General features: G+C 39.7%; 1 protein-coding gene and 1 long non-coding RNA gene across 9 annotated transcripts in view; one reads left to right on the top strand and one right to left on the bottom strand.

Moving 5' to 3' along the window:
- Positions 1-22,943, bottom strand: part of LOC122461232 — a 29,136-nt gene extending 6,193 nt beyond the window's left edge. Inside the window, exons 1-4 of one of the 7 annotated variants that reach the window (XR_006283073.1) lie at positions 22,797-22,943; positions 13,377-13,548; positions 8,439-9,727; positions 7,415-8,078 (exon numbers count right to left, since the gene is read on the bottom strand). This is a non-coding gene — a long non-coding RNA (uncharacterized LOC122461232). The other 6 variants (XR_006283069.1, XR_006283071.1, XR_006283072.1 and 3 more) reach the window with 6 other exon arrangements.
- The window catches only part of HOOK1 (hook microtubule tethering protein 1), a 52,117-nt gene that overhangs the window by 14,965 nt on the left and 10,960 nt on the right, over positions 1-26,192 (top strand). For both annotated transcript variants that reach the window (XR_006283067.1, XM_038413101.2), the window contains exons 5-17: positions 2,868-3,000; positions 4,410-4,477; positions 7,314-7,376; positions 8,335-8,418; positions 11,035-11,201; positions 11,863-12,003; positions 13,452-13,653; positions 14,362-14,472; positions 14,850-14,937; positions 15,016-15,076; positions 16,637-16,777; positions 19,197-19,284; positions 22,244-22,278. Coding sequence is in view for 1 of the 2 variants with exons in the window: in XM_038413101.2 (XP_038269029.1) it covers positions 2,868-3,000; positions 4,410-4,477; positions 7,314-7,376; positions 8,335-8,418; positions 11,035-11,201; positions 11,863-12,003; positions 13,452-13,653; positions 14,362-14,472; positions 14,850-14,937; positions 15,016-15,076; positions 16,637-16,777; positions 19,197-19,284; positions 22,244-22,278 (1,382 nt within the window). In the remaining variant the exon portion in view is untranslated. The remainder of the gene's footprint in view (positions 1-2,867; positions 3,001-4,409; positions 4,478-7,313; positions 7,377-8,334; positions 8,419-11,034; positions 11,202-11,862; positions 12,004-13,451; positions 13,654-14,361; positions 14,473-14,849; positions 14,938-15,015; positions 15,077-16,636; positions 16,778-19,196; positions 19,285-22,243; positions 22,279-26,192) is intronic.

The raw sequence follows: 26,192 nt of genomic DNA, 5'->3' as shown, positions 1-26,192 counted from the left end.
TTATAATGATACTCTTTTTGTGAAATGTATGTTTATCGCATGGTATAAATGAAAATTCTCTCAATATAGAAATACTGAGGCTACGTGTAAAACTTGTTTGGGTGGAGTGATGGGTATTTCCCAAACATGCTATGACTTGACCAAGTAATAGAAACTCTGTTGAACTCAACACTGTGAATTTACACTGTCTAGTCCATTATGTTTTTAGCAGCAGACGTGTTTAGCCAGCTGCAAATGAAATTCTCCACAACTTGGTTCTGCCTTTTTACTACAACATTAATAATTGCATATCCTGCAGAAACATGCTTGCTGCCATATTAGAAGAAAGTGAGACTTTTGATATTGCATGTTTATAAAAGCATCCTTTTGTAGAAAAGTATGCAACCTTATTTGGCTTTAAAAGCTAACCAGAGCTAGGCCTTATAACTATTTGGATGAGAAATCCCGGGGGGGGGGGGAGGGGAACATCCTGTGAAACAATTTGTGCTGCTGCTCTTAGATTCTGCTAATTGAAAAAAACTGATTCTCTTAGCTTCATGGGTAGCCTTAAAGCTTTTAATGCAGCAGTCTGAATATATTTTTGGGTTTTTTTTTTTAAATAAGCAAGGATAATCTTATTTGATATTTATTTACTTAGTTAATTTTCTCCACAGTAAGCTTTCAAAATCTGTATTTATTTTTGCCAGAATCCACTTACTCATTGGATAATTTTGCTTTACTCATGACTGAGATAGTCACTTCTATTCAAAGCTCCTTATTGTCACTTTCCAAAGCAATCTCTTGGGCTGAAATTTCAAATCTCTGTTCTAAGACTCCACGCAAATTGTTCTAGAAAACTTGCAAGGAGGGGGCAAAAAAAAAAATCTTGAATAAATTGATCAGACACTTAAATAAATGCACATTCAGGTTCTGACAAAATAATTTTATCACAGTAGCCTATATCCTTTTCTATATCCTAACTTTTTCTGTTAGATTGTTAAGAAAAGGATATTAAATGACAACTGTTAATACACCACCCAACCTTGAGCCTTGAATTGCTATAAAGTGAGGCAGTTTAAAGTTAAAGTCCCACAATAACCCTAATTCTGCCTGCTTGAACGCTGCTTTTTTTTAACAAAAATATTTCATTCTGTGATTATGTGCAAGATAACCAGCTTCCATTTGAGAAATACAATATAATAATGAAAACAAATTATTTTTATGTCCTTCTCTCCCACTAAGATCGTAAATTGTGTTTATCTAAAACAGCGATCACCAACCAGTTGATTGTGATCGACTGGTCGATCCTGGAGGATCTCCCAGTTGATCGCAATCTCCAGTGTGCAGCTGGGCTGCCGCTAAAACAGGCTCCCTGCCTGCCCCGGCCCCACGCTGCTCCTGGAAGCGGCCAGCGCAGCCTGGGGGCGGGGGATCAGGGGTCTCCCTCCACACGCTGCTCCTGCCTGTAAGCACTGTCCCCACAGCTCCCATTGGCTGGAAATGGGGAGCTGTGGCCAATAGGAGCTGTGGAGGCAGTGCTTGCAGAGAGGGGCATCACATAGAGCCACGTGCTCCCTGCTCCCAGGGGCTGCAGGGGCGCGTTGGCCCTTTCCAGGAGTGACTTGGCGCCGAGGTAGGCAGGGAGCCTGCTTTAGTGGCAGCCACGCTGCGCCACTGACCAGGAGCCATTGGAGGTAAGTGCTGCCTGGTGGGTGGCTGCACCCCTGCCCTGAGCCCCCTCCTGGAGCTAGCACCCTAAACCCCCTCTTGCACCCCGAACCCCCTCCTACACCCTAAGCCCCAGCCCTGACCCTCCTCCCAGGACTAGCACCTCCACCCCTTCCTGCATCCCAGCCCTGACCCCCTCCCAGAGCCAGCACCCCATATCCCCTTCTACACCCCAACACTACCCCAGTCTGGAGCCCCCTCCTGCACTCAAACTCCCTCCCAGAGCTTGCACTCCTCACCCCCTCCTGTACCCCAACCCTCTGCCCCACACTCAGCCTAGAGCCCCCTCCCACATTGTGAAACTCTTGGCCCCAACCCCCTACCCCAGCCTGGTGAAAGTGAGTGAGGGTGGTGGAGAGCGAGTGACAGGGGGGTGAGGGGAAATGGAGTGAGTGGGATGGGACTTTGAGGAAGGGGCAAGGCCTCAGGGAAGGGGCAGGGTAGATCGTGGGTTGTCCTTAAATTCAAAAAGTGATCTTGGGTGTAAAAAGGTGGGAGACCGTTGATGTAAAAAGTAGAAAAGGTATTTTGTATTACTGCTCACCTGTTCCAGGAACATGTAAGTAATGATCATATAATACTTATGTGCAAGGGATTGAGCAGTTATAAAACCCCTGAATTTTGTGCAGTTAGTGCATTGCTATTGCATATCCATTTTAAGGAACTCATCACCATAGTATCTAGGTTAATGTAGGCCTTTTTGTATTAACATATAGTATGGCGCATTTTCATTGGTGGTGTATGTGTGTTTTGGGTGTATGGTTTTTTTTTGTTAGGGGGTTTTCCTGGAGATACTGCTTTAAAGCTATACATCCCTCCAGCTATTTTGTTTTTCTAGGCCTTTTCAAATTTCTTACTATTTTTCTTCATAGTCTTATTTCCTTAATTCAGTTTTGCTACCTGAGTATGTTACCATTAGCAAAAGGCTGGGTGACAGACTAAGTAGTTCTTCTGTGTATAGTAACTCAAGGTAGTGTCTAGGGTCTTTCCTCATCTGTCTCCAAAGATCATATTAACCTCCAGTAATATCTCCAGTTTTTTGTCCAGACTGTGTTTCCCAGGCCAGATCTTTTTTTCATGGTGGATTAATATGTATATGGATGCTAAATCTTCATCATGCATATAATTGAAATGCCAAACTTATCTTTTATATTTTGCAGTTTTTAGGTCAGCAGATTTCAGAAGAACTTGTTCCTGACTTAAATCAGATATCTGAACATTCAGATCCTACAGAGCTTGGCAGGTTACTGCAGCTTATTTTAGGTTGTGCAGTCAACTGTGAAAAGAAACAAGGTACATGCTGTTTTCACCTGTTGAAGATATGCCTAGGAACAAGCTTCTGAGGCAACCCTTACTGTAGGAAATAGCAAATAGTAGCACGCATACAGAATAAGATGGAATTGATGTCACATTTAAAAAATACTTTCTGTTCCTGAGTCAAACAGTAGGTGTTAGCCTCTTTCTGCTAATTTGTTGTACAATATTATCATAAACTCTTTGAAATTGGAGTTTGTGAAAACTAATAATAACTTTAGAAAGTGTCTGCTTACAGGTTCTTAACTTGGCGTCAAATATTTTTTGTTAAAAGTGAACTGGAAAGTGATTTTTACATACACTATGTAAAATCCTGGATTGATAACAAGATATATGCCCAGGCATAAAATTTACAAATGAATACATTTTAAAACCAATAGTTTAAGTTATCTGTAAAGGTCTAAGATGATTGCTTTTTGTTTGTTAATGCCCACATAAGCACCCATTACAGTGCAGGAAAATGCTTTGATCATTAATTAAATGATTTTTTTTTTTGAGAATTAAAACATTTAGTGATGACATTTCATCTACCACGCTTCATGTGCTATCTCAGTGACAAGTGTTTCTCTACCAAAAAATTTGAAAACTCAAACCAAATAAAGCTGACAGAGTCAAATGTAAACTGGCAAAACTTTGGAAATGTAGATATTTAAAGGCATTTCACTCCTTTGTATATACTGTAAATTTTAGAAGTATTCATGGTAAATAAGATGTTAAATTGTTCTAATATGTCATGTGTTGTAAAATTTACAACTTTTATACTGGAATGAAAAGCCTTAGTTTGAATTTTGGTCTCCTGTGAGTTTAAATGAAGCCTTTCTGTCTTTAGTAGTTTAATTTTGTGTTGTGAAATGGTGTAAATAGAAATTACAGCTTTTGCAATGCATAACATAAGCTATCTGTGCTATGAAACAACAGGTGCCTTTGTGGAAAAAGTCGCATTGTAAAGCTTTAGATCTGGTCAGTCTTTCTTCTTTTTTCTTAGTTAGCAGTCAAAAACATTTTGCAGTAATATTCTAGTCCTAGTATGTTCAAAGGGCCAAATTCTCTCTGGGCTATGTGCCTACCTCAGAAGGAAAAATTTGCCCTTAATCTAATCTTGCTAACTTCCATATGATACAACCCATTGAAATTATGTGAGTAAACGTATGGGAGAATTGGGCCTATGTATATAGGGCCTCACTCCATATTTACTAGTATGTCAGCATCACTGAAACTATTCTTATTAAGAGCAATAACTTTTTTGGAAATGATTTGTCATAGAATTATCATGTTCTTTGTTACATTGATATCTGCTTTGTGGAAAGGGCAGAACATATGCCACGTCAAGCCATTTTACGGTAAATGTTGTCATAAGTAAATTATTGCAAATATTTTCGCCATTACAGAACATATACAAAATATAATGACCCTAGAAGAGTCTGTTCAACATGTTGTTATGGCCGCTATTCAAGAGGTAAGTAATAATTCATGTATAAACAGGAAATCTTGAATATAAATGTATAGAGCCAGATCTTTACACCCTGCCCCTCTTCCCTCTCCAGCTGTTTTGCATTGATCACCAGCAAAAAGGAACCAGAAAGCTTCCTTAAAGGCAGTTGGGCATTCCCCTTGTGTCTTGTAAACAGCTTTATGCTATCTGTTCTCAATTCTGCTCTTGTGCCAGAGCACACTTTGTGTTCTGGGGATCCTCACTTGATCCTTAGTGGGCTGTTAAAAGCAGATGGAAGCTAAGGCAACCCTTAAACTGCTCTGACTTGTGCATGGGACCAGCTCTCCTGAACTTCTTTTTCCCATGGGACCTTACCTACCAGTTCTCTGAGTTTGGTAAAGTCTGCTTCTTTGAAGTCTGTTTTACTTGGAGCTCTTTGATTTAGTTGGGGTTGGTCCTGCTTTGAGCAGGGGGTTGGACAAGATGACCTCCTGAGGTCTCTTCCAACCCCAATCTTCTATGATTCTACTAACACCTATCCTGCACTGAAAATATATCCAGTAATAAAACCTAATACAACTTTAGTTTTGATAGTTAAGAAACCAGTTGTGTTTAAGGGTACTAAGATTTTGTGTGTAGATAATAATTCTGCTAATCAGAATTTTGTTTGCTACATATTTTGACCTATTGAACTTTTCTTCTGGCTAAAGTCTGGGTCTAGCGCTATGACTTTTTTTTTTTTTTTTTTTTTTTTGAGTAAGAGGCAAAGCTTATTAGCTGTGGTAGTTGGCAAACACAGTATCCAGTACTCTGTACTAGTCTTCCAATTGTTCTGTGCATGACAATTGATCAAAGATATATTGGAGTGTGACAGCTGCTAATGCTGGTTAAATTCATTTGGTGGACATCTGTCCGCATTGAAATTGATGAGAGTTTTACCATTGATTTCAGTGGAGCTAACATTTAACCCATAAAGTTACTACATCTGTTTTGTTAAAAGCACAGAGTACTTTCTCTGGCTACTGTAGATCTTGAATTAACAGTTAAGTGTAACAGTGTAATACTCAAATACTAATTGTCACAGTTTCAGGGCAACTGTATTTGTATACCCCCTGCGTGGTCCACCAAGGGCATCCTTTCTAGGCTCCCAGCCATCCCCTCTCTTGCATTAAGACCCGCATCTCCCTCTCTCCTGACTGGCGGTTCTTTCAGGCTTCATGGTTCCCTACCTATACTGTTATCCCCAGAAAGAAAAGGTCTGCACTTTTCGTTTTTTCCCAGAAGCTATGACTAGTGCATGGCTTGCAATCATAAGTTACCACACAGCTCTTTCTTTAGTCTTGTTGTTAAAGCATTACAGGGAAAACATATTAAACAATAAAAGAACCTTCATGCATGAAAAGTTTACCGGTGGTCACCCCCAACTCCAGACTCAAGCTCTGATAGGTTTCAGTCCTTCAAAATCCACAACTGGGTTTTCTCTGTGATTAAGAGTTCATAGCTTTCTCAGATTCAGAACCCTGGTTGGGAAGTTCACCGTTTCTTAGTATACTTCGGGCCTTTCATCTCCTATCTCTGGGAACAAATAATCGGCAGACCTGGCACACTCCTTGGGGCATAGTTTCAGAAGGCTGAGTTTTTGCATAAGTGGAGGTGGGAATTTTCATTAACCTCTTCCTAGGTATTCCCCAGGAAATCCACTTCAAACTTGCTGTCGCAAAAGTCCATTCTTGTCTGGCACATTTTCAATATAATCCTTTGTACTCCCAGGCCTCACATCACATCTCCCCCTTACAAAAATTATGTACAGTCCTGGCTCACAATAATACATAAGCCATTCATTTAATACAATGGACCACTGTCAAGGTTCCTTCCCCTTTCTGAACTCTAGGGTACAGATGTGGGAACCTGCACGAAAAACCCCCTAAGCTTATTTTTTAGCAGCTTAGGTTAAAACTTCCCCAAGGTACAAACTATTTTACCGTTTTGCCCTTGGACTTTATTGCTGCCATCACCAAGGGTCTAACAAATATGTAACAGGGAAAGAGCCCGCTTGGAAACGTCTTCCCCCCCCCAAAATCCTCCCCAAACCCTCCACCCCCTTTCCTGGGGAAGGCTTGATAAAAATCCTCACCAGTTTGCATTGGTGAACACAGACCCAAACCATTGGATCTTAAGAACAATGAAAAAGCAATCGGGTTCTTAAAAGAAGAATTTTAACTGAAGAAAAGTAAAAGAATCACCTCTATAAAATCAGGATGGTAAATACCTTACAGGGTAATCGGATTAAAAACATAGAGAATCCCTCTAGGCAAAACCTTAAGTTACAAAAAGACACAAAAACAGGAATATACATTCCATTCAGCACAGCTTTTTTATCAGCCATTTAAACAAAACAGAATCTAACGCATATTTAGCCAGATTACTTACTAAGTTCTAAGACTCCATTCCTGTTCTGTTCCTGGCAAAAACAACACACAGAGTGAACCTTTGTTTCTCCCCCTCCTCCAGCTTTGAAAGTATCTTGTCTCCTCATTGGTCATTTTGGTCAGGTGCCAGCGAGGTTATCCTAGCTTCTTAACCCTTTACAGGTGAAAGGGTTTTTCCTCTGGCCAGGAGGGATTTTAAAGGTGTTTACCCTTCCCTTTATATTTATGACACCCCCAAAGATACTTAACCTTAATTCAATAAGGTTTCCCAAGGATATTCAGGAAACTTTTGTATCTGTCCATTAACAACTACTGAAGTTAAATGGGGGAGAGGTGGAATCCAAGTTTTTATTCAATAACAGAAGCCACTAGCTCTATAGTAAAATAGTGCAAACAGATATAATGTATGTGGCATTTTTGTTTTTTTTTAGCTCATGAGCAAGGAAATACTGAGTTCTCTCACAAATGATACATCTGGTGAAATGGAGCAACAGGTAATTGCCTTATGTTTGTTATAATAGTCAAAGCAATGTTAAGAGTTTCAAAAATTTATTCACATCATGCTTGAAAATTCAGAAAGTAGACACAAAGGTGCCTCTCCCATCATCTCCAAAGAAAGAAGTTTCAGTCCTTCATCTGTACAAATTAACTTGCTTCTTGCTTTATACAGCCAGTGGTTGTTTCTTTCAGACCAGCTTACCAAAATCAATGCCTAGACTTCTATTTCACAAAAGGCAGAGCAACATGCTGTTGCTACCCTAGGAAGTTAGAGTAAATTTAACGCTTATCTTTCATGATAATGGCTGATCTTATCATCTCTGTTGCCTGAGTAGAGACTGTGGGAGGATATGACAGGAAGAGCAAAGAGTAAGGCTGCTATCAACCTCCATTTAGGTTAGAAAGTGCAGATGAGTACAGATACTGCAGAGAGATCCTGGAAAATATTTGAGTTCTGTGTGATCCCAAACCCAGAGTTCTGTTCTTCAAGTATAATTATCATTTATTTAAAAGCACTCCCCAAGAAAGAGCTCAGATGTTTCCCCTATGATGACATTGACCTTCCTATTGCTATCCGAGGAAGGATGGTCAGTAGACTGGATGCTTGTCTTGTATGCTGGAGTCTCGGGTTCAGTTCTCTGCCCTGCTGCAGATTCTCTCTGACCTTAGGCAAGCAAGTCACTTTGAGTACGTCTACACTGGAAAGAAAAAGAAGAAAGGGGAAAAAAAAAAAAAGCAAGCAAACGAAAACAAACACTTCGGTGGCAGCAAATCTCAGAACCTGGTTCTGCAGTTTTTTCTGTCTGTTTTTGCGGTATAGATGTGCCATACTCTCTCTCTGTCATGTCTATCTTACATGTCCCTCCTTGTACAGATAGGGAGCATATAAAATAATCTTAATTTCAATACATCTAACTTGCATTACATTTTTTTTATTTTATTTTTTTTTTTAAGATGAAAAGAGCCTTGGAAGACCTTCAGGAAGCACTAGCAGAAAAAGAAGAACTGAAGCAAAGATGTCAAGAACTAGACCTGCAGGTGAGGAAATACACACTTACTTTTTCAAATATGTGACATTAAGAAATACAAGCTCTGTTAAACAGTTGTAAAATGCAATGTCTTTAGAGGTTAAATTTCACCTATAAATGTTTTGTTTTTTCAGTTTGTACTGAAACAAAATTTCCACACTCTCAAATGCTTCATACATGCGATTGTTGGAAATACTATCCTTTAATGTAAATCCATGCTCAGCTCCCCTGTGACTATTGGAAAATATATTGCTAACCCATAGTAGGAAAGATTTCTTGGTGTAATAACTTGATATCTTGCAGTTAGTAAGCAGTCGTTGCAATGATGTAGCTATGAATAGTAAAAATTATTATTAAAATGTTCCATAGTTTATTTTCAGCTAACAATAGCTTTAGCCCTTTTAAAAATATATTAAGAACCAATTCATTATAATGGAATGATTGCATTCATTGAAGATGAAATAAAGCCATTTTCAGTAGGAAGCAGATGAAGAAAGTCTGTAATCAAGTAACTTTTTTTTCTCACTTGTTTGCAGAGTTTCAGTATGGGGCATATTTTAAGTTTTCTATATGGTGGTATTAACTTCAACTCACAAATTAGTAACGTCGAGCTGAGGTGAGGTAATCCTTCTCCCCTGCGTGATAGTGTTCCCATTCTCTTTCTGTTGTTTAAGATTCCACCTGCAGTTTCTTTCTAAAACCAAACTTTCAGGGGTCTGTAATTCTGAAACTTGATATAAGAGGCCTCACCCTGAAAATGTGTTTTGCTCAATATTCAAAATTTGATCAACTTGCTTTTGCAGAGGTGGTATGGTAAATGATTTCTGGTAATTGCACCCACTTAAATTCAGCACAATCATACATTTACCAAATAGCAAAGCTGAGGAAATATTTTTAGCATGTAACTTTATGCCAGCCATTTCTGTTTCAGTCCCAAATTGCCATTTCTGGTTGTGCTATGATACCTATCATGCATCATTTTGAGAAGTCAGAACTACCACACAGCTGTTATAGACTTCTGTTTGGAGTAGTTAACTTGATGGTAGTTCACACAAATCTGGTTGGTCTATCCTCTTTGCATGTCATAACCAGGAGTAGTTATTAAAAGGTATGTATAGTTGAGCATGAATGTACAAATGGTAACTAAAGTAATTAGTATGTACTAATGGAAAGTATATTTTGTAAAATAGGTGTCCATATTTTTGAAATTACACAATGCGTATTTGTTCATTTCATCGTCCAGTGGTGCGCCATGGTTTCATCATAATGTATATGGTGTTGAAATGAAGTAGGAGACGGCCAATGTGACTCTGAGGGACCTGAAATGAGAGTGAAGGAAATGAGTGAGACATTCAGTTAATAAACATCCTGCTTTCTAAAAGTGTGTACTGTCTCCATGACTGAAGACTGATTAGGCCTTGTACAGGGAATAATAAAAGACTCTTAAGGCACAGATTTGCTCTAGGGCTGCAAATACCCAGAAACTTGGCTTACCAGATATTCAGAGAATAGGACCTTAAAGCCAGTAAGTACTCAGTGAAGAGGTGGGAGAGTGCTTTTGGTTTCTTTTACATCTGTTTAGTTATAGGCACTTAAATTGTGATATAATCATGGATAAATTAAAAAAATTTTAATATTGCATCAGATTATTATGCTAACTTTATATCTTATTAAATATTGCCACCATGGTATGCTGCATATGTATTGAAAGTCATGATAATGGCTGACCTTTCTCATTTAAACTAATTCTTAATAAATTCACTTGTAAGGTCTCAGTCTTCCTTGATATTTTCCAAGAATATAAGAAAGGTAGGTTTCCTTTATGATTCAGGAAAACATAACCCAAAGAGCACATTCTACTGTTAACTAACACGTGCTGTATGCTCTGATGTTTGATGAAGTATTAAAATTAACACATCATCTTTCACTAGAAAGAGCTTAAGGGTTCCGTCTTTTAATCCTTGCCCATTTTTTATGGCTGTTTTAATATACTTACAAACTTAGTGTAGTGTTGTGTTCCCATTTGCTTAGCTGTGAACACTTTCAAAATCAAACCAGTTCAGTCACTGCAAAAATGCATGCCCTCTATGATGCTGTCTAGGATTTTTTTTGTGTGTCTGCTTATTAGCTTATGGCTTTTGGACCTGCTTTTTGTACAACCATCCATGACTGAATGCACGGCAGTGCAGTGTTAGTGTGCTAGCCAGTTCCATTCTGCTTTTTATTGTTAATACACAAGCCAAATTGGAAATACTCTTATCCTACTATTATTGTTTCTGTTCAGTTTCTATGGGCATTGTTTTATTGAACTAATCATAACATATTTGTTTCCTTTTGTTTTCATAAAATCTGAACATATTAGTTGCCCCCCGTATTTATACAATGCCGCATGCCCTAGAAGATGGTTTTCATTTATAAAACAAAAAAGACACACTTCCTTGCTTGACAACTTTCATACTCTAAAGCAGCTAGGTGCTTAAGGGTATTTATAAATCACTTTCTAAATTTTTCAAATGCTTACCTTCTGTGTAACAAATTATTTGGTAGCATTTTGTAATCTATTATTTTGGGTGGTTCTTGGCAATTGGATGGGGCTATAAACTTGATGTTGTGTTATGTGCACTAGGTGGCTGCTCTTCAAGATGAAAAAAACAGCTTGATGTCTGAAAACGAGGTCATGAATGACCGATTAGACCAGTTAGATGGCTCTCTTGATGATCCAAATACTGTTGTTGCAAAAAAGTATTTCCATGCACAGCTGCAGCTAGAACAACTGCAGGAAGAAAACTTCAGGTACGAAATAACTTGCAGCTTTATTTAATCCTCTCTCAAAATGTTGTCATATGTGATGGGAGTTTCTTCTAAATATGCAGGATTTTCCTTCTCAGTTCACTTTTCTATTCACTATTCTAAAAGCTTCTCTCTGTCATTGAATTAATATAAACTATATTTTTAAAGGTACAGTTTAGTGTTTCCCCTAAACTTCTTCCATTTTGGATGATCATTGAGACCATTAATGCTTTTTTTTCCACAATTTTCTAAAATATTATGGGCTCTAATGGAAGGGAGAAAGGCAGGACCAAGGATAAGAACTGAAACACATGTTTCATGTGGTGATTTGTACTAATAAAAACCCAACATTGTCTGGGTCTAAGTGATTCACACTTTCTTTTATGGCAGTTATAAATGAACCAGAAACTCCTTTGAGTAAAATATTAACACAGTAAGCTAACAGATCTGTTCATATGATATGGTGTGTTTGTAGTAAATAGCCCTTGTGACAATACTTTCGTTAGTTGTTTTTTCCAGGCTTTAACTACCTTTTTTATTCTGTGTCTGCTAAGCTTATGTATTTTGAATATTTTTTACTGTTTCAATAGAAAGTGGATCATATTTGTTACATGAACAAAAGATAGGAAAATATATTTTCTTAACAGCTTCTTGTTTACAAAAGGCTTGAAGCTGCAAAGGATGATTATCGTGTTCACTGTGAAGATCTGGAGAAACAACTGATTGAGCTGCAACATAGAAATGATGAGTTGACCTGTTTGGCAGAAGAATCGAGGGCCCTAAAAGATGAAATTGACATTCTTAGGTATGTAGTGGACATAGCTACCATTCAGACTGAAGGTTCTGAATGATAATGCCAAGGCTCCATATTTAAAGATAGACATTTCTGTATAAAATTACACAGTTTGTCTTACCACAAGCAAACTTAAAACTAAATGGAAAAAAGGACCAGAGTGAAAAATAAAATTGGAAGGCGAAATGTAAGTTTATGAACACAATAACTACTCTGCATATCAACATTATTTTGCAAAAGACTCTCACATGAAGCAGGACTAAAAGATACAGCCTCTCTCCTCCTGATGTAGAAAACATAAAATACCCTAGGAAATGAATGTTATAATCATAATGGATTTTATTATCAACAGGATATTTTTATTGGCAAAGGTCCGCCTTTTCTGATACAGAAGAAATTTAATTGCCGAAATACAAGTCTCAAACCAAGTGAAAATGAACCTTAACTATCTGCACCTGTATTTTAGTTAGATTGTATATTCAGGATTACAAGACTCAGTAGAGGCAAAACACAACAAGCATGATGAGAACTCATCGTGTTGCGTTGAGTTCAACACATGTAAATTAAACTGTACAGAAAGTAAATATGGTGCTGTCATATTTCTAGAAATATAACTATTTAAAGTCACTCTTTTATTGTTATAGCAGATAATTTAATATAGAATAAAATGTACTCCAATTTTACACTATATCAAGGTTCATAGAAGAGCATCAGGTTAAGTATAAGAGATTGGATTTTGGAATTACTCCTATGCTAATTCTTAATTTTGTAAGATGCCAGACAGTAAAGTGACTCAATATTTAGTTTAAAGGTTTGTTAATTCTTTTGTGCCAGTAAAATGAAGATCCATTTCTGTATCAAAATACCTTGATATTATTTGGACAGAACACTTTCTGTCTTGTATTCCTTTTAAAAGGAACTGATCAGTTTGTCTTCCTTATTCACGCCTCCTGGCAAAGATACTCATAGGATAATGATCTCCAAAACATATCTGTGTAGTAGTGTACTGTAGCTTTGTACTTATTCCTGCTAGATAGAGGCACCAGTATTTTGCAGGCTTATTCAGCTGCAAGATCAATCTGTAGCCTAGAGCATAGTTCGCTTGTATTAACTCCAACACCGTCATGAATCCATGAGGCCATTTAATATACTGTCTCTGTCTACAAGGCATATGTCAACACATGGTTTTGTGGGCGTGCATCTCCACAATGACTACTTTTAAAATTAAACTTTGTGTTTGAGTCTATATCAACCCTACAGCTAAAAAGAATTTAAAATAATGCATTAGTTTTACGCAGAGGACGCAACTCTAGCCTTGGATATATGCATGCATCTCCCTGTCTAAGCTAATTAGAGCCATGCTTGCAGATGAGAGCAGAACTTACTGATTTGCCTGGTTGCAGTTTGTTTGTGTGAAAAATACATCTTACTGTTTTCATAATTCGTATTTATTCTTGTAGAACTTTTGCAGATAAGGCAAGTAAACTGGAGTCAACAGTTGAAGTGTATCGTAAAAAACTGGAGGACTTGAATGACTTCCGCCGACAGGTGAAGTCTCTGCAAGACACTAACATGATGTATATGCATAATACAGTCAGCCTAGAGGAAGAGCTAAAGAAGGCAAATGCAGCACGTGCTCAGCTGGAAACGTACAAAAGGCAGGTAAGGCAACAACTGTACTCAACATCTTAACTATTCTCAGGTGTATTTTTATTAAAAAATAATTACAGTTGACTGAAAAAAATTGAGCTGCTTGATCTAACAATTGTTGGGGCTGGTGTCAAGACTGTTCATAAGGAAACTTTCAACTCTGCAATATACTCTGTCTCCCCTTTTCCCTTCCAAACTCTCACCAGCTGGCTTACCTGAGGTCATTTCTTGACCTGCAGTTCACAGCACAGTGTGCAACCCATCAGTTCAATGACTGCAGAGGTGATCAGGTGTCTTGTTTTGTTTAATGTGTAGCTGACATCCTCTAGGTATGATATACTGTCTTACTGATTTTAAAAATCTTTTTAAAATATCTTGTTTTCATTTTTGGAAGTGCACAACAATTTGCTTCTGAAAATTCCAAGCTAGTCATCAGAATTCCTATATGCCTTTTATTTAAGGGGAAAAAAGCTGCTGGCCAGGATATGCATGTTGGTTGCATTCAGCAAAGAGACATAGACATTTTAGTTCTGATTATATTACAACCACCATAGAAACCTACTTTATTAGGTTTCTGAGACCATGTGAATAATGAACTGCTTGAACATGATCTTCTTAATCCAGCTCTTTTTCCCCACTCAGAGTGCCAGAGTTTAAAAAAATTATATTAACATCTTAGAACATACACTAAATATAAAGCCTATGTCATTATCATTCAAGGTCCAGGAGCTTCATAACAGACTTTCTGAGGAGTCCAAAAGAGCTGATACGTTAGCATTTGAATTGAAGCGACTTGAAGAAAAGCATGAATCTTTATTCAAAGAAAAAGAGGTAAGTCTTATGCATGAGTGTTTACTCAAACTCACTAGAAAGTCTCTCAGATTTTTTGTGTGCTGGCCTGGCCAGAATTTTTCACTGTGGTCATCTTGAGAATAATTTCTCAGGTGCTCTTAGGCATCAGTAGTGCTGCCATAGGGATGAGACTTAGCATTAGAAATTATATGTATAGTTGCTTTAATATACTGGTCTTTGTAATTTGGAAATTGATAGGTCAGCATTTGGTATAAAATTATCAAAAGCATTCAACATTTAACTCATGTCCTGAAAATAGTGTTGTTATGATAGATCTTTCATTCCTGATGGAATGTGGCAACATGAAACAATTTTGTCTTATTTCTACCTTAAATAAAGCTTTGACCTTTTCTTAGAGACTTATAGTGCAGCGGGATGCTCTGAAAGAAACTAATGAAGAGCTCCGGTGTTCTCAGATGCAACAGGATCACCTGAATCAAGCAGGTACTTTCTTGATGTTTTTTTAAAATAGATTGGTATGTTATCTGGAAGTGAATTTGTCAAATTTTCATGCCTTTTCAGATGCATCTGCTGTAAAAAGTCATGAGAATCTTGCTGCTGAAATTCTGCCAGTGGAATACAGGTAAGGAAAGAGCTCGGTTTGAGCAATACCCTTCTTTTGCTGAAGTTCAGTGTCTCAAACATCTTGTTGGGCAATTTACTACTTTTCAACTAAAAGACTAGAAGTTTGACGTTCTTATAGGGAAGGTACTAGTAAAATGCTTTACAGACGTTAAATTAAACCTTGCAACACGCTGTATAAGGTAGGAAGGTATCCTCATTTTGTAGATGAGGAAACTGAAGCAGTGTGGTTAAGAACTTGCTATGGTTATATGGAAAGTCTGGCAGAACCAAGGATAGGCAATCACGTAAGACTTGCAAAGTGCAGGTTCAGTCCTGAATAATGTGGTGTATAAGTCTTACTAATACTACAGTAAATGTGTTTTCTTCTCGTAGAAGAATTGAAAGAACACCTTTTGAAGACTTTTAGAAGTAAGTCTAATAGTATTATAGGCAGGATGGTAACACCAACTATTAAAGTTGCTCAACACTTCCAATTATAAGTCCCTGTTTTCAGTTGACCAATCTTTTACCATTTGAACTGAAAATTTACATGCAGGTGTCTGTCACAAGGTTGTGGGTTTTTTTTTTTAAGTTCAGCAGTTTCCAAGAATGAGGCTGAGGGAAGTATGTCACCTTGGGATTCACAGTGAGCCCCAAGAGGGATACTAGGACTGGCTGGGCCAGGAGACTGGGAGTAGGATGAGAAGCCCAGGTGGACACTGGGATGGTGTAATCAAGAGACTGGGATAAGAAGACAAGGGTGGGAAAGAGCCAGGACTGGGACAGTTTAGAGGGGGTGTAGCAGAAGGGGTCAAGTTTTGGGGAAAGTGGCAGAAGTCTTCCCACTAGAGAACACTCCCTTCCAAGCCTGGAATGGAACTCAAGAATCCTGAGAATTATCATGCCTTTGCTATCAGCAAATAGCTGAGAAACTCTGACAAAGAATGTCTCATCCCCCTCCAGCCCACGTAAGGGATGACTGTTCCTATTAGTTACTCTGTTAGCTCAGGTGGAAGAGGTGTGAGTGTTGCAGAAGTTCCAACTTTGCTAATGATCTATGAAGGTGTCAGTATGACACCACCTGATGAAATTTCTGCTGTTGTTGTTTTTACAAACAGAATGATACAGGGTATAAATAGTATGCGATCATCTAAGTAGACTGCATTATAATGGATATACGTTAGGGGGCTGAGTTAAGGTTTCACAGGCAATCTTAATTCTGGAATTTCCTAACTTTTGGATGCTTGATTTTGCAATATTAATAATGTTTTTTAACAAAAGTATGTTAATCACATCCAAATTGATTTTTGTTAGTTTTATGTCAATTATCTCCAATTAAAATAAGCATATTTGGTTTAGTATGTATTCTCTTTGTGAGGAAATCCACTGCTTTTTGTATTCTACTGAAACTAACAGAAAACTATGCCACTTGTGTTTACTGAAGAACATTCAGTACACTGGCATTTTAGTGAACTGGAATGCCACCTCTTCTGCAAAATTACTTTCTTTTTAGTTAGTCAAGAACTATTTATATAAACTCTTCACAGAACGGAGACTTTTTTTTGTTTTTGACCCCTAGAGAAATGTTTATTCGGCTGCAGCATGAAAACAAGATGCTTCTCTTGCAACAAGAGGGTTCAGAAAATGAACGTATTGTAGAACTCCAGGAACAACTAGAGCAAAAGCATCGGATGATGAATGAACTGGAAACAGAAAAAAGGTGATTTTTTTTTTTTTTAAATCTTCTTTTAAAAATCTGAGAACAGTTTGGAGTAGGCACCAGTCAGAGAAAACAGCAGCTAATCGCACTGCAGAGAATAATCTCAGGGCTGCAACCTTAGAAGGGAGGCAGGGTGACTTGCCTTGCTGATCCAACACTAGTTGAAGGTAACCACTTGTCCTGTCCTTTGGCTAATGGAAGCATTGATGCAGTCATTACAAAGAGGAAGGGGTAAGGAAACTACAAAGAACATAGAAAGTGTAAACCTGCAGAAAAGACGTCAGCAGGCCAGATGTGGCTGCTCCATGCTTTGATGAGGATATTCTTTAGGACTCATCTCTGGGTGATTCTTGATAGTCCTAGAGGGGGTGAAGAAAGTCGGTCACTATAGTTTTACATTGCTCAAACTGTAGACCTTTGGGCTGGGGAGCCAGAGTTGTGACACTGGGTGAATTTCTCCACTGGTTAAGGAATGCTGAATGCAGTTCATCTTAGGCTATAACAATTTAGGAATAGTTTTAAATTGCTAAAAATTTTTAAGTGTACTGCAAAGACTTTTGCGGAAAACCTAAGAATATGCTTGTGAGATTACATATAGGCCACTTAAAAATGTTCGTCTTATCCCCTTTCTTCATTCCAGTAAATTTGCAAAGGTTTTTTTTTTAATAAGATTAAAACTTTATTTGCATTATCTCAGCCCAAAAGCTCATACAATCTTACCAGATTCCCCAATAAAGTATCCAGATACTTAATATTTTAGTATCAGATAAATCGTCTGCAGCAGGAAGGAAAAAATGCATCTTCTACCCACCACTTCCAAGTAGGAAGCTTTCCCTGCTCAGCTGGAAGACCAGTGCCATCAACATCTGAAGTCTAAGGGCTTGGCTACACTTGCGAGTTACAGCGCAATAAAGCAGCCCTGGGCACCCTAGCTCACTCGCAGTCCACACTGCTAAGGCACGTAGAGCGCTCTGACTCTGCGGCTACAGCACTGCTGGTACTCCACCTCGAGTGGAATAACATTTGCTGCGCCCCCGCTGGAGCACCGCGGCGCCAGTGTGGACGAGGTGTTGCATTACTGCGCTCTGATTGACCTCCGAAAACGTCCCGTAATCCCCTTAAGTCAGTGGCCACTCTTGTCATTGTGAAATCGGCTGCAAAAATGCGGAAATGCCCATTGAAAGCTCCATTTCAGAGAAGCCAGCTGCTTATCAGCTCTGAGAAAAAGCAAACATTTACTGTTTGCTTTGAGTGAGTTGGAGGGTGGGGAGAGGGGGGATGACCTTACAAGACAGCATGCTAACACACTGTCAGCACCCCAAAAACCCACTCTCCCCCCCCCACACACACACAACTCACTCCCTGTCACACTCCACTCCACCCCACCCCACCCCCAATTGAAAAGCATGTTGCAGTCACTTGCATGCTGGGATAGCTGCCCATAATGCACCACTCCCAATGCTGCTGCAAGTGCCACAAATCTGGCCACGCCAGTGCGCTGTCAGTGTGGACAGACTGCAGTGCTTTCCCTACTGCGCTCTATGAAAGCGGGTTTAACTCACAGCACTCTACATCTGCAAGTGTAGCCATGCCCTAAGTCTTCATTTAAAAAAAATAATAGCCCTTATGTTTTTAAAGATCATCAATCTCATTAGTTTTCATTTTTGTTGTTCAGAACGCGGAGGGCACCAGTTATATGGACAAGAAGCATGTCCAGTTCACTGCTGCTGCTTTGATTAAGCTCCAAATACAGACCAGCATTGGAGGCAGTAGTGGCTGTGAGGGGCTAGATTAGTAGACACCCTATGTAACAGCCAGAAGGAGGTGGGAGAGAGAGAGAGAGTAGTAGAGACCCTCCCCGTTGTTTGAAGCCAGGAGGCTTTGTGGTACGGGGCAGGGTGCTCAAGGTAATAGCAAAAGAGCAAGTAACTTCCCTTGTCCTACAGCCAGAAGGGCTTAGGGTTGGGAGGAGGGACTTCAGATTTGTCAGACTCCTTTAACCAAAAGCAGATACTGAAGATGAAGCCCTGAAATAGAGTCTAAGGGCAGCACTCTGGCAGGAATCTCAGCACTTTCTCAGGTACCGCAGACACTTCCCTTCTCTCCAGGTAGGCAGTCTCCTCCTCCTCCTCCTCCTCCACCACCACCACCTATACAGCCCTTCCAACCCCCCCTCCTCCCAAAAGTAAGTTTTAGCCCACGGGCTACTAAGTGTCCAGTAAATGTTTCAAGCACCTGCCTGCAGCAACTATAATTAGGTCTGATACACAAACAAAATATATATTGACTTCAGACACTTGCATTTTGTGTAACCCTACTGAAGAATTATAACCCAAATGTATAGGGGAATAACTTCACTCTACATATCCTGATTATTAGAAGACGGATGAGTGACTGAGTTTTGTTTACCTTCTAACAGGCTTAGCAATGAGCGTATTGGAGAGCTGCAGCAACAGATTGAGGATCTCCAAAAGACTTTGCAGGAGCAAGGATCCAAGACAGAAGGAGTAAGTAAAAGCTAGAAGTTCTCAAACTTTTTGAAGGTGGAGACCTCTCACCAGTTTTCTCAAAATTCTTGTGTGTTAGTGTCAGACTTTCTTTAAATGTAATCAAAATGGTGCCTCTTCTCCTTTTCTGTCTTGCTGGTGCTGATAATTATTGTAACAACAACAAGGATGTGGCTTGGTGGGGTTATTAGCCTAAGAGATAGTAATTTGCAGCAGGGAGAATAAAACCCTTCTATCTGATCAGTCTGTCGAAGGTCTAGAGCAAGCCAAACTTGACAGGAATGGTTCAGCAGCATCCAGACACAGGGAAATTCTCAGTCTCTCCAAACTGGGGAGCCATGAGTCCTCAGAGCAGCAGAGTCCCAGCTCAAAAACTTCTAAGCAACTTAAAAATAAAATGCAGCTTCTCTAACCCTAACACTTAAACGCTTCCCTCCACTCTGTGAGACGAGAATAGAGCCAGATCAGGATGCAGAAGAAAAAAGGGTTGTCTGTAGTGTGCTCCCTTCATTTCCCCAACTCTGCTGAAGACCCTTCTTTGGAGTTCTTGCTCCATAGGTTGAAAAGCAGAAGAGCTGTGGGAGCCAGTCTGACTCTTCTGAATAATTTTTTCTAACTCAGATAGCAAAGTGTTGCAAGTTAACTCTCACAGTGTGCCCACAGGGATAGTAGCTGCACTGCCTGCCATTCTGCTCCTGCCATGATGGATCCTTAGGGGGCTCCCTCTCCTCATAAGAGGGTTGTGCCCTGAGGGCTCATTTATAAGGCAAGAAAGGACCATTGTAGTCTGACTTTCTGTTTAACACAGGCCATAGAACTTGTATGAATTAATTCCTGCTTGAAATAGAGCATGTCTTTTAGAAAAAATCCAATCTTGATTTAAAAATTTCTGGTGATGGAGAATACACCATGACTAAGGCTATGTTTTAGTCATGGGTATTTTTAGTAAAAGTCATGGACAGGTCACAGGCAGTAAACAAAAATTCACAGCCCGTGACCTGGGGTCCATGATTTTTTTACTAAAAATACCTGTGACTTAAACTTGGGTGGGGACCGTGGGTAGTCTGGGGGCGGAAGTGGTCCAGGGGCACCCCGGGTGCTGGGGCAGGTGGCCCAGGACCCCACTGATGCTGGGGGATGGTGCTGTGGGGGAGGAACTGGCAGGGGCTCCCTAACTGGCTCAGTGTCCCTGCAGCTTCTAGGCAGTGGAGGGGGACAAGCATCAGCTGCCGCAGCTCCCATTGGCCAGGAACTGCAGCCAATGGGAACTGTGGGGGTGGGGCCGGCAGGCAGCATGCTGCACGGAGCCCCCCACAGCACCTCCACCGCTTGGGAGCTGCAGGGCCATGCCAGTGGAAGCCCCCCACCCGAGGTAAGCGCCCCCCTGCCCCTAGCCTGAACCCCCTCTCAGACACCCAAACTGCTGCTGCTGGCCCAAGGGCTGCCGGAGCCGGAATCCATGACAGACTCTCAGCCTACCATGACCCTTGGTAAGTTGTTCCAATGGTTAATTACCCTCACGGTTAAAAATTGTGCCTTATTTCTAGTCTGAGTTTGTCTAGCATCAGCTTCAAGCCATTAGATCTTGTTATACCTTTTGTCTGCTAGGTTGAAGATCTTTTTATTATAAAACTTACGTTTGCCATGTTGGTTTTGGTAGACTGTCTGAACAAAGAGAAGCTTGCGGGAAGACTTGATCGCAAAACAGATTGACCTCCTTAGAGTTTTTCACTATAAGATGTGTTTTATAATGTCTTCTGTCTGCCAATCCCCTTCAACAATGTGTTTGTGTGATATAATTGTAATTATTTAAGATTACAATTTTTTTAAATGTTTACATTTTATTTACTTGAATCCTTGCTTTCAGGAGTGGTAAATTCAGGTTAGGATCGATAGTTCACTTGAAAAACTAGTGAAAATTATGACACAAAGCACAGCAATTGTGGGATGTGTGGTTTTTACGTTTTTTATTTTGTGTTTGAGTGGCAGGCTTTAATCATTCTAAGGAATTCCCTATATCAGAATAAGCCTCATAATGTGATTTCAGATTCTGAATTTGTACTCATGGAATTACCTCTGGATTTTTATTCCCTTTGGGATTGGGAAGATTTTATTTCTGTGGAAGTGGCAAGTAGTTCTGTCCCCAGATCCTACTAGTTGCAGAATCTGGGAAGACCCCGATACTGCCTATAAATCACCCTGGCAAATTATATGATTGACTGCTGTTTTTTTCCTTAAGTTAATCACATTAGCCTTGCTATTTTGAAGCTGAAAGTCATTCCAGTTGAGGCTACAGTTCTTCCTAGTAAACAGTGAAGGCCAAAGTTGTTGTTGTTTTCATAAAATGAGGGGCACTCAAAATTTAGATGGAAATCTTATGAATTGGCTTCATTTGTGCTGTTTTTTTGGTAGGGAGAGCAGGTTAGTTTTTGGGGGGGGGGTTTCAATTTTTTTTTTTTTTTTTTTGCTCTAACAATTTCAGAGGAAATTATTTCAAATGTAGGAAAATATTACAATATGTACTATGTATTTTAAAATAAATCTATTTTAAATTTCTAAATGTTCTAATAGTCTAAATTGAGACGTAAAGTTAATGAATGAAAAATATTTGGAGTCTGCTTTTGTAATCATGTTTTCTTTCCTTCTTTCTGCTTCCTCCTTTGAATTGTCTCAGCCTTTCCACTTTTGCTGCCAAATGATTCTATAGAAAGAAATATACTATAAAATCCAGAATGTCAGAGTGATACAAAGAATATGAATAAAATTATCTAAATGCATAGAGACTATTACACTTCTGAATTGTTCAGTAAAATATGCATGGTAAAAGTATCTGAAAAGTGAAACTTACTTAAAAACTATTTGTAAAAGTTGGCGCTCCCATTTGTGTATGCACCTCGAGTTACATTTTTAATTTTCTGGACAATGTCTAAATTTGTTTTTAATTCTCTTACCTTTATAGTCCAGCAAGCTGAAGCAGAAGTTAGAAGCACATATGTAAGTACAGCTAACTGATATTTATATACAACCAAAAAAGAAAAAGATCTCTAATTTAAGTTTTTGATATAAGTAGTAAATACATATAAGCACTATTAAAGGTCAGCCTTATTTCCAAAGATGGGAAATTCAGTTAAAACTGCCACTCTATCTTTAGTCACCTCATCAGGGCTCCCAGGTGTCACACACATCACATGATAGTCACAGCTCAGTCTGGTTGAGCTGCAGAAACTCTGCCTTTTGGTCCCCAGGGCCATTGCTGCAGTGTTGAGTAGTCAGCCAGGCAGGCATCTTTTCTCTCCTTCCTCACCTTGCTGGATTTCAGTCAGGAAGGAGTTCCCAGGATGGGCAGTGGTTCTCATCCCCGCAAAGAGAGGCCACAAGGCTCCCTCTAACTTCCTTCTCTCTCCTGTGTTCCTGCAGCCAACTGCCCCGAGTTTGCCCCACTTCCTGAACAGCAGCCTCCTGTGCCCCAATATCCTGCGAGCCCCCTACTCCTTAGAAACCCCAGCACTCACCTATGCCAGCCAAAGCTGCCAGGTTTTGTGTAGCTCCATATCCTACCTCTACCATTGCTTGGGGCAGCGTGTGTTGACCACAAGCTCAAGTTTATGATTATATGCAAATTAGCTCACTAAACTTGCAAACAATATCTGCACAAAACTTGGCAGCTGTGCTTCATAGTGATACAAGCCTTGTTTTTACAAGTCACTGTTCTGAGATCCCTTGAAAACAGTGTATTAGACAAACAGGGTGACTATACATATTCTCCTCCTCCAAGTGTTGTCCATATTGATCCCCCACTTTTGCAACACGCATATGTAAGTTTCAACTTTCCGAAAAGTGGCATCTGGGGCTGGACATACCTCACTAACAGATCTGAAGGCTTAGTGCTCCACCCCTTTGTTTAAGCTTGCACCGAACTGCCTTCCCAGCACCACAGGCTCTTTAACTATTGTGATTGTGCATGTATACAGTCCACTATAGGTCCATTTGTGTCCAATGCATTTGAGTCGGAGACTCTTGCTGGCAGTGCTAGGTAGTGCATGCACCCCTGCCATCCTTGCACACAGAGCCGAGGGCAAAAGGGGCATGACCACCACCTCTGCCTCAGTTCCTTTTTACCACTCACGGCAAGAGTTGGAGCTCCCATTGCTCTTAAGCTTCAGTTTGTTTATCTAACTTTACTGAAAAAAATCTTTGTGTACATAGTTTTTAGAGATTTTAGCATTAGTTACTATTAGAGCATAGTATTAGTTATGAGAGTAGTTTAGTAACTTATTCATTGGTGCTGGGTGGACACTATCGATCTTCATTCTACCTGCCCAGACTTCAGGATGCTTCAGAGAGGAGATCTAAACCATCTAGATGTTGGACATCAGCTTTGTCATCAGCAGGCTCTTCTTACCAGACTTCCACATTGAAACAGTCATTTTGATATTTTGGTCAAGGACAGTACACCAACCACATCTCCACTCCTAGAGCCAAAACCTCCTTTTGGAAAGTGCCTCCATCTCTCTTTTGCAAGGCATGTTCTGAGATCTCATAAGACAAGTGAGAGCTCAGCACTGTGAACGAGGGATATGTTATCCATTTTACTTCCCTTCCCTCAACTATCTTCCCCATCCCTTCTCAGGAACCCATCTCACAAAGCGGTTTTATTTCAGGAAGTATAGTTTCTTTTTGGAATTGGAAGCAATAGAGGGAAGTTCCTTATCAACACAAACGGAAAGGTGTCTGTTCCCATTACATCCTGATTTCCAAAAAGTGAGGTGGTCTAAGGCCCATTTTGGATTTGAGAAAACAGAACAAGTTAATCAAGAAAATCAAATTCAGGAAGGTCACCCTCACATCTGTTATCCCTTCCCTAGTGATTGGTATGCTGCTCAGATGTGGCAACACATCTGGACCACAGAGAGTGTCTTCAATTTGTAGTTGGGAACAGGCACTGCCAGGACACTACCGTCTGGCTTTCCCTCTACCCCAAGAATGTTTACCAAATGGTAGCAGCCAGTCTTTTTTTCATTCCGGAGTTCAAATATTTCTCTACCTGGATCGTTGGTTAATCCAAGAAACTTCAAAGGGATGTGTCTGGAACAGTATTGTTATGGAATACATCCCTGCACTCACACCTTACACACTTTTTTCTATAATCTTTGTAAAGGTGTGCCTTGTAAAGTATCATTTGAAAATTCATAATTTGTTGCTCAGTATTGTCCTGATAAAACGCTGGAAGGGAAATGAAGGAAGCTCAAAAAGGTGAAGAAGAACAGCAGGGATCATCCTTCCACACGGACTTTGTGTCTGAGTTCTCAGCTGGATATGTTTTTCAAGAGAGGGACTGGAACTAAAAAGCAGGGGCAAACATGCCAAGCACCCGCCCCTCTCCCACCTTATTCTCCACACTTTAGAAGACAAAAGGAAACGGCTATAGGACTCTGGGGGAGGAGGAGAAACTTTTTCTAGATCATAGCAGAGTTGAAAGTTTGCTCTGTAATCCGCTGGAGCATGTGGTAAGATAGTTTGCTTTGCAACTAAGATTCTTAAGTAGATACTAGTAAGTGTTTTATCTTTATTTTTCTCTAAGCTTTTCTGGCTCGCTACTTACACCCACTTAAAATCTCTTTGTAATTAATAAATGTGTTTTACGGTTTTATCTAATCCAGTGTGTTTAAATTGAAGTGTCTGGGTAACTATTTAAGGTACTAAAATGACATATTATTCCCTTAAAGGAATAATGGACTTAATATATTTGTACTGTCTAGGAGAGAGCTGCACTCCAGTCTGCAATCTCTCTATCTCATAACCTGGATCATTTCTGGCTAAGTAATGTTGAAAAAGTCTGTTCTCTGGAGGTTCAGGCCATTTTGGTAAGCAGCAGAACAGACTCTATTAGAGCCACTACTGCAGTGAAGTGAAGAGATTTTCAACCTAGGCCAGATCTCATCAGTTATCACTGAGTCGCGCAGAGATCAGACATACAAAGGTTTGCCTATTTCACCTGAAATCTTCTGGTCTCTCCATCAGTTCAGTGAGAGTCTTGTTTAGCAGCTATATCTGCATTACGTACGCTGGTGGAAGGATTTTCTCTCTTTGTATACTTTGGTAACTAGGTTTTTAAAAGGACTTACTCATGTTTGCCCTCCTGTCTGCTCCATACCAGCATGGGACCAGAAATTGATGGTCACGCTTTATTGGATTCCCCCTTCAAATCATTGTCAACAGCTTCTTTACCATTGCTGTTAATGAAAACAGCATTTTTGGTAGCAATTACTCCCACAAGGAGGGTATCAGAGCTTCAGGAGCTTCTTATGTGATATTCCACAAAGACAAGGTCTCAGGACGCACACTAATCTTTTATTCTTAAAGTTGTCTTGGCATTCTACCTCACCAGATCATATATCTCCTAGTATTATTTCTGAAGCCCCATTTTTACAAGACTGAGGAAAAGCTTCATGTTCTTGACATTTGAAGGGCTGTATCCTTTTATCTGGGTCACACTTTGAGATCATCTCCCACACTTTTTGTAGCTTATGTTAGAAGGATGAAAGCTCAGCCTGTTACAGTTGAGCATATATCCCAGTACATTAAGCCTTTTTGAGCAACATACCATTAGTGGACATTTTGTTAAGCAGAAACAACTTTATATACCTTCTCCAGACACTGTGCAATTATGCAAGCTTCTCAAACGGATGCAAACTTTGAACTGCTTGAAGAAAGACTGCAGCACTGACTTGCTGAAGTCCCACCACATTCAAGCAAACTATTGCTATTTGCTATTTCCACCCAAGGTGGAATGTATATATGTGCACAATCACTTGAAGGAGAAAAAAATGGTTACTTACCTATCTAGTAACTCTTGTTCTTTCACGTGTTATGAACATATACGGTCCATGACCCTCGTGCTTTCCATG

Source organism: Dermochelys coriacea, chromosome 8, assembly GCF_009764565.3.
Source record: "Dermochelys coriacea isolate rDerCor1 chromosome 8, rDerCor1.pri.v4, whole genome shotgun sequence".
NCBI classification, from domain to species: Eukaryota; Metazoa; Chordata; order Testudines; family Dermochelyidae; genus Dermochelys; species Dermochelys coriacea.
The sequence above is the reverse complement of the archived record's forward strand: the minus strand, read 5'-3'. Positions and strand labels throughout refer to the sequence as shown.